The sequence below is a fragment of the Pinus tabuliformis genome, chromosome 6 (assembly GCF_031772625.1).
Source record: "Pinus tabuliformis cultivar Carrire ecotype Pingquan chromosome 6, CPIR1, whole genome shotgun sequence".
NCBI lineage: Eukaryota > Viridiplantae > Streptophyta > Pinopsida > Pinales > Pinaceae > Pinus > Pinus tabuliformis.
Genome location: NC_142292.1, coordinates 1658993500 through 1659002655, shown reverse-complemented (window position 1 = coordinate 1659002655; position 9156 = coordinate 1658993500). Strand labels below are relative to the sequence as shown.

At 37.1% G+C, this 9156-nt stretch overlaps 1 protein-coding gene across 1 annotated transcript; it reads left to right on the top strand.

Annotated features, from left to right (window-relative positions):
• Nucleotides 1–1938: 1938 nt before the first annotated feature.
• LOC149265326 (putative clathrin assembly protein At4g40080) lies at nucleotides 1939–2928 on the top strand. The gene is made up of 2 exons (XM_089403130.1): nucleotides 1939–2096; nucleotides 2208–2928. Exons 1-2 carry the CDS (start codon nucleotides 1939–1941, stop codon nucleotides 2926–2928), a joined length of 879 nt encoding a protein of 292 aa, XP_089259256.1.
• The last annotated feature ends 6228 nt before the right edge of the window (nucleotides 2929–9156 follow it).

Genomic DNA, 9156 nt, shown 5'->3' with positions numbered 1-9156 from the left:
AGGTTTATTGATCGACCATCGATCACTATCAGGATCGATGGCGATCCAATGATAATACGAGAGCTATTGTATGGAGTGATGCGAGTGTAAGACGAAGTTCCTATGAACTTCGCCTTAAACAGAGCATGGCAGAGATAACTATGTGGTATAACGCGAATTCCATCAAAAGCGAACGAGGGATTCGTTTCAATCGAAACCGTCAGATCGGCCAAATCGACGAATACTATCGAAGTACAGAGGAATCCAGAGGAGTCATCGTAGCCGTTCGATGGGAGGAGATCTACGGTCATCACATGGTGAAGATGCATGGGCATTAATCAGAATGGAAAGGCGGTTTTCGTAGGCGGGAAGTTATTTCTCGTGTGGCTTCAAAGCCGTAAGCGGTATTTCAATTTCGGACCCGAGAAAGTTATGAACCGTGACTTAATCTAGTTGAAGTCCGGATAGATCACAGTCGTCTATTGGGTGGTTGATTGGACATATATCATGTTGGAAGATGAACGAGGGTTAATTCCAATTTCGGACGCGATGAGGTTTTATACAGTGGGGTTAAATTCTCATTGAGTTCCGATAATCGAGATCGTCCATTGGTTGATTGATCGGACGGTAATCGTGCTCGGATTTGTGCACGAGTTAATGGCCTGAGCGGACTCGATAGGTTATCAACGCGGGTTTAATTTTATTTGGGTTCCAGACTTAATTGTTCGTTGGTCGATTCGTCGGGTTTTGTTGAAATCTGTTGTTTTGAAGGTTCCCGATATATATGTGGGCCCATAACCCACAGGTCCACGCGGAATATATGTAAAGATACAGCTTTACTGCGTAAATGCAGTTTTGCTGGCATCATTATAACTAACTAAACTATTTCCCTTTTCCTTAGAATTTAAATGCTCACAACTTCACACTATTATTTCTACTACACTATTAATTGATTACCTATCTTAACTTTACATTAGCAGGCGTGCCATGGAAGATGAGGACTCAATAAACAACAAACAAAGTAATGAAAAAGGAAGATATATTAGGGGTTGAGAAATTAATTTGCAATGAATAAAGCAAGCAAGAGCTACTTGTTTACCTTGCATAGAAAATAGTTTTAGCATTTTTTTTAGGGACATCTTCTTAATGGGTTTGCCATTTGGCTTGAGTTGGATCTACATCTTTACATGCTGAAGAGAGTTAAACTTTGAAAGAAGCAAGATCTCCCATGTAAATGGTTTACTGAATATTGAACTACATGTCTAATAAAAAACGAAAGAGACAAGTCTCATCTGCTCAACCTATCCCAACATCATTCTTTGCTATGATAAGGAGTCGTCTTATGGAGATAGTCTATTATATTCTTTTTCAACTTATGTTCTTTTCCCATCAAATACAATAATAATAATGACAACAACAACAACTACACATACTACTACTAAAGCAAATCTCTTTGATATTAATGATAAAATCTTTTACTTATAAATTAGACTTCTCATTCCCAATCTAGAATGATATTTAATTGACTCCTGATGTTCCATTCCCGCTCAAGTTTCTTAGTGTCGCTGCAGAGCTAGGTCTTCAAATTTTTTTAACTTATAAAGCACTGATGAATCCTCAAGCAAATTGAGTGTTTTTCACTTAACAACAAGCGTGTTAGGTTAAATGAGTGTTAGGTTAAATATATGAAATTGTTTCCTAAAATTTTGATAGTCATGGATATATGTCAAACTTGAAATGACCACCCATGAAAAAACATAATGGTCATCAAATTTAAAATTTGCACGCAGAATAAATTTGAAATTCCAAGGCTGGCTGGACCTTGTCCATGCGTGGTGGAATCGAAAAGTCACGAACCTGCTCCAAGCGACGGAGCTGCTCTTTGAATCTTAAATATGTCAGAAAAGAGGACTGAAATCTCAAATCTGGCCTCAGAAATTGGGTAGTTTGTTGAAAGTAATGGTGTCTAGTAGAACAGTTGACACGTTGAAGGACAAGGCAGCGGAGTGCGGGGCCACTGTGAGGTACGCGTCGCAGATCCATGTTATCATATTGAGAGCCACCAGCCACAGGGAGTCCCCCACTCGGGAGAAACACGTGGAGGCTATCAACTTGGCGTGTTCCACCTCGCGACTCCTGCTGTCGCGCTGCGTATCGGAGCTGACGAGACGGCTGAGGAAAACCCGCAAGTTGGCGGTGGCACTCTAGTGTCTCATACTCATCCACAGGCTTATCCGGGAGGGAAACTTCAATCTACACGACCACCTCAGCACCGACAGCTTGGCCACGTGTCGCAGCAATCAGAATCTCGACGGTTTCAAGGACACGTCGAATCAGCTGACTTGGCAGCTATCGTCCTGGGTGCGGTGCTATGCCAGATACATCGACCAGTGTCTGTCCACGTGTCGCGTCATAGGGGACTTCGTGGACGAGAGGTCTAAGGATCGAAGCACCTCGGGCCTGACGAACGCGGAGCTTCTGAAGGATATAGCGGCGCTGGGGGACTTGCTGGCGGTCACGTGCGAATGCCTGCAGGGAGCCCCCGAGAACGGGAAGAAGCCGGTAGTATTGGAGGCGTTGAGGCTAGTTCTGGTGGACACCTGGCAGTTGCGAGAAGAGGTGCTGGTTCGGCTGGAAAATCTCGGCCAGAGAATCTCAGGCATGCCACCGGAAGAGGCGGCGGAATTCCTGAGCGTCGTCGAGAGAGTGGGAGTCCAAGAGCAGGCGTTCAAGACCGTGATGACGGAGTCGCCCCAACCTGGTTCACTTGCAGCCTGGGAATTCGCCCATGTGACCGGGCGGTTGGAAGATTCCCTCCTGAACGTTAAGGAGAGGCTGAGGGCCGTTTCGGGGATTAGGTCATTGGAGAAATTTAGAAGCCTTGACAATTCCCAAAAGCTCGGCAAGTTCGAAAGAGTATATCGTCCTCCCTCTAGTGCCGTAGTCTAAATCAGCTTCGCTTTTTCCCGGAAAATAATGGAAATTTGGCATGATTTTGATAGAATATGACGAAAATTATTAGAAATTTGGGTTCTGTGAAACTTGGGAAGCTGGGAGGGTTGAATCTATTTCTACCATCTCAAACGCCCTTATAATCATATTTAAAAAAAAACAGATTTTAATGATTTTTGACCATCTAGATAATGCCTCATAGACAATTGCACAGTGTATTTTGTGTACGTGATAGTTATAAGATTTTCTTATGGTTTATGTGTTTGGCATCTATTATTTATTGATATAAAGTATAGGGAAATGGATTAATATATTGGAGTTTTTTTAGTGTGATTTTTTGAATTTTTTGGTGCATGGGAAAAAATTGAGGTGAAATCTTGATTTGTGTTATTTAAAGTGATTTTTTCATTGTATATATAGATTCAGCACCCTGGAAAACCCCTATTGCACTTCAGAGTTACCCATCAATCTTGTGATTTCAATAAATTCTTTAGAGAAATTAGACCGGAAAAACTTCCAAAAAGTCTCACTAAAGACAACTCGTTAATTATTTGCAATGTATTATTATTATTATTATATAGTTAAAAAAGAGAGTTGAAATTTATTACATATTTAATATAGAGTTGCTATATGATATTTAAAAGAATATTGATGATGGTGATAAATGTTACTAAATCAAAATTGGATTATAAGACCTTAAAAAATGTAGCAAATTACTTTCAAATGGTGATCTAATTTGAGTATATGCAAGGTACTAAATGACAAATGGTTTTCATTTTCAACTCTCATAGTGTCACAAAGATGATAGATTCTTTCATCCCATAGTGTTTTGGGATTGTCCAATACTTGGTTTCGTTATGTAACTCATGGAGTGATTTCAAATTTTAGCAATGTTGATATTTTTCTTTGAGTTAGTGAAAAGCAAGAGATACTTGGATTGTTCAATGCCTAGATTATTTATGCAACTCTTGGGAGTGGGTTCAAATTTTTGTAATATTGATATTCTTCTTTGTGCTAGTGAAAACCAAGAGATATTTTTTATTTTTGAGATTAGGGTTGACTACCTCGTAGTATGTTAGTTTCCTTTTATCCTTTAATTCTTCATTGGAACACTAATCCTCCTTAAATTTAGATGTATAATATAATTAATGTTATTGGCATTCTATGGAATTACATCTTTTGGTATCACCTAACGATTTGACCAAGGCTTGGCATCTTTATCATATCCTTACTTCGGTTGTTGGTGGTTTTGGTTGGAGTTTGAAGCAATTTTCTAAGCCTCTTGTCACCCATGTCATTTATCTTGTTCGTATTTGCTTTGTTGGTGGTTTGGTTGGAGTTTGAATCAATTTTCTAAGCCTCTTGTCACCCATGTCCTTTATCTTGTTCTTATATACTAAGTACCTAATCATAGCTATATTATCAATGAGTAAAATACTCACTTCTATAAGGATGATAGGATATGGTGTATTGCCTTTAATTTTAATATTATAAGTGAAAACATTGTTTTGGACATGCTTTATTTTCTCTAGTAGAAATTTCTTTAGAGATATTGCATCCCCAAACTTCACATCCATATAAGATAACAAGAGTGATACGGGTATCAAATATGAGTTTGTCTTATCTCATAGCCAATGGTTCACTAGCTTATAATTGTTTTCAAGCCCATAATAAGCTTTTTACCCTCCCTTTACCCTTTTTTCAGTAGTATAGGTCCAATTGAGCTTGTGATGAATACTAATTCAAAGTTATTTGTATGAAGACACTTTCTCCAAGTTGTTGTCATACAAAAAAGTATCATAGGTGATATTTTAGGATTTAATTATCACAACCTTTGTTTTGTCAATATTCACAATCATAAGCATACTAGAGAAAAACTCCTTCACTTAGTTGTTTAATGAAGTCGTAATGATTTGTCTCCACAAGGATAATATCATTAACATAAATAAGAAGGATAATGACTATACCAATGAAAGTGGGGCATGTATAACTAGCATCATGCGAACAATATTCCATCTAATCAATGTCTATGCCAAAAAATAATAGGGGATGTGAGATAACCTTGCTTGACTCCTATATTACAATTATTTTTTTCTAATCAACCCTCAATGTTCATAAACTTGGTAATAATATTCACATATAAATTTACTATAGTACCTCTGTACTTGGAAAGAACTTTTAGCTTTTCTATCATATTCCAAAGGTTAGTACTAAATATTTTATTCATGGTTTCTTTTTAAATCAATGAGACAACAACAAAAATTGGTTTTTATGTTTGTGAGGCAATCATTCTAAGCGTCACAAACATAAAAATAAAATAATTTTATATAGGTTATATGAACATGTGTGTACAGTGGATTAAAATCCATGACTAAGTTTCGGTAAATCTTTGAAGAGATACCCATAAAGACTTGCACATACCATCATATATTATCGATCATGTATCGAAGGCCTAGGAGAAAGGACCTTATGCATATGTTAACAATTACAAGGCATGGGGGTTGAAATTATTAAGTTTAATACATATGACTTTGGAAGAAATGGCATAAACCCATTCACCCTTTAACTAAGTGGAGTGACCAAACACTTAGGTAAGATAAATTTAGGTCATTGATGAGTGAGAGCTCATGGCCATTGGATAACCTCGGAGGTTTGGTACCCCATATATTTCAAGGGGAGCCCTAAGAGTAACCTTCAAGATTTTATTTCCGAGATGACTCGACAGGGGGGGTCGGTTGGTAAGTGGTTTTTTATCATGGTGGAGGAACACATGAAATGATTATAACATGGAAATTTGATTTTGCTAATCCTTGGAAGACTAAGTATGACTAAGGATTTTGGGGGCCATGTGCCCTGGATATGAGTAGCATGTGGCATGCATTGGGTGGAGCCACGTGGAGGGTGACATCACCCAATAAAAAAGGGGTGATGATGTCACCCTGACACCTTGTCCTCAGAAGGAAACAACGAGGGACTTCACAAGTAAATCTCGAAATTTAATCTCCAAGATGTCGTCGGTTGGTAAGTGGTTTTTTATCATGGTGGAGGAACACATGAAATGATTATAACATGGAAATTTGATTTTGCTAATCCTTGGAAGACTAGGTAGGACTAAGGATTTTGGGGCCCATGTGGCTTGGATATGAGTAGCATGTGGCATGCATTGGGTGGAGCCACGTGGAGGGTGACATCACCACAATAAAAAAGGGGTGATGATGTCACCATGACACCTTGTCCTCAGAAGGAAACAACGAGGGACTTCACAAGTAAATCTCGAAATTTAATCTCCAAGATGTCGTGGCAAGAGTAAGCCAAAGAGCACACACTACTACAACAAATGAAGTGAAGACATGGTGGAAGAGGGACCGTTAGGGTTCCACGTAATCTATGAATGGTTGTCCCCATAAGGAATCCTGAGTAGCTGCATGATTTATCTCCAAGATGTTATTCTTGAGGTGATGTGGCGTGTGGGCCCATTTAAGTGGCATGAGCACCATGTGTGGCACAAATGCATTGGTTATAAGTCAAAAGGGGGTGTTGAAGTTTTAATATAAAACATATATCATCATGTAATCCCAAGAGGATTGACCCATTAATTTCGACGGGGAGCAGGATGGGAATTCGCTGGGGATTCTATGCAATGGGGTGACGTGGGCATGGAGGTCTTGCACTTGCATATATTAAACATATATATTTTTATATAAAACATATATCATCATGTAATCCCAAGAGGATTGACCCCATTAATTTCGACGGGGAGCAGGATGGGAATTTGCTGGGGATTCTATGCAATGGGGTGACGTGGGCATGGAGGTCTTGCACTTGAATATATTAAACATATATATTTTTATATATTATGTTTGGTTGTGGAACCTTAGAAATGTGATTATAGGTGACTTGTCCTGAGCGCGTCAGAAATTGCCACTTGGCATGGAATGGCATGTGATTTGACAACCACGTGGGCCTCATGTGGAGACCACATGGGAGTCACATGGAAAGTTAAGTTGATGTGGCTCAATGTGGTTGGCCAAGACTTTAATCCACAATATCTTTTAATCTGGGAGTCAGATTGAGATGAATTTGGTATTGTTCGAAAGGTTTCAACAAGGTGAATTCAATGACATTACCCATTTTAGGTTTCAAGGACATATAAAAAGGTCAAAAAATTTAGACTTGATTCTCATAAAGTGACAATGGGATTCGGTTAGCTAAGTAATTGCCTCTTTCTACCTTTAGCTGGGGATATGGATAATAAGGGGTGTGTTACAGAGTGGTATTAGAGCCTCTAGGTTCAACACTTCGACTAGATGGGCTCTATCACAGAAGAAAAGGAAGACATGTTATTTTGTGAGTTTATGAGAGAGCAATGTGCCTAGATGATTGCTTACTAAACTAATTGTAGCATTGTGGTTATTGATTATATGATGATTGTTTATTTGGTGTTGGTTGTAGCACTGTATTGGATGTTGGGTGTAGCATTGTAATGGAATGATTATGTGCTAACTTGAGATTGCATGCAAGTCCTATGATTCATTTTGTAAATGTGAAAATTAAAGGGATGATAGATGCTAATGTGACATATGGTTTTCTAATTGATTCCCTTGAGATTGCAGATGCAATGGTTGTTGGCTTGGGCAAAGAAGGCTGACTGCAAAAATGCTAAAGGTTGAGTTTTAAAATTTTAGGATGATAGTCTCAGTAAAGAGACTGAAATTCAATTGATGTTGTTGGCCTTGGTAAGGAGGTTGATTTTAATTATGTTGTTTGATATGGATTAAATACTAAATTCTATAAACCCGTGATAACATGATGGCAACATGTTGATATGTGTATATGTATTTTAAATTTTGGAACCTGGTTAATGTATATGATTAAAATTTTGTCCTAGTTGAGACATGTGACTAATGAATAAACTAAGATATATTTCCAACTGAATGGTAGTGCGCTTCGCTTAGCATGGAAAGATAACAGCTGGTATAATTATTATATTTCATTAAAACACTAACAACTAAGTGCACATGGAAGCATAGTAAGACTCATTGGTAGTAAAAGAAGCATGTATCAACCCGTGATAACATGATGGCAACATGTTGATATGTGTATATGTATTTTAAATTTTGGAACCTAGTTAATGTATATGATTAAAATTTTGTCCTAGTTGAGACATGTGACTAATGAATAAACTAAGATATATGTCCAACTGAAGGGTAGTGTGCTTCACTTAGCATGGAAAGATAACAGCTGGTATAATTATTATATTTCATTAAAACACTAACAACTAAGTGCACATGGAAGCATAGTAAGACTCATTGGTAGTAAAAGAAGCATGTATCATGGCATGGTGCAATAGGCATGAATGGTTGGAAATTTTCTGAGCTTTTATTCATGAACCTTTGGGGATTGAGTTGTGATGTTGTTGAATATTTTGTGTTTTGTATTCCTCGATTGATTTATGTTTGAATTTTCCTTTTTATTGTTGGATTTCACATGGCCATGCTATGGTTAGAATACATTATGATTTGTTTGGATTATTGCAAATACTCTAGAGGTTTTATGATTTTAAAACCTAAAAGTAATTTGGGAGGACACCCATTAATTTTAGGAATAACATGGTTAGCTATGCCTAATGCATTCTTTAGCTATAAATATGGAGACATAACAATATCACATGGAATTAATATATTCACTCTATATCTATCCACAAAATCAATAACTGAGTTAAAAAGTTCATACTAGATTGATGATACAAATAATGATGAGGAAATAATACAACCCATATTAACAATAAACCAAATTATGAGTTTTAAGAGATGTTTTGATTTTTTTTTTTCAATATTTTGGGGGACAATCTTCTTATTGCTCATATATTGGACAAACATTTGCAGGAAAATTGTACTATGAGTAGTCTATTATCACTATTTGGTTTTATGTCTTTTATAAATTCAATAATAGAATCTTGTAGTACCATTGAGATTAAACAAAATAAAACTTTGAACATTAACTCTAAACTTGAAGAGTCTAAAAAAATCAATCAATGAAGAAGCTACAAGAAAATTCTACATTATTTTCTTGGTAATATAGTGATACATGAGGAATTAATGCTTTTATATATATATGAAAACCCCAAGATGTATGAATCATGTTTTAAAAGAGATTGTAAAAGAAGAATTTTAGAAATCATTAAATATGAACTTCATATACCCTATTTATGATGGCCAATGAGTG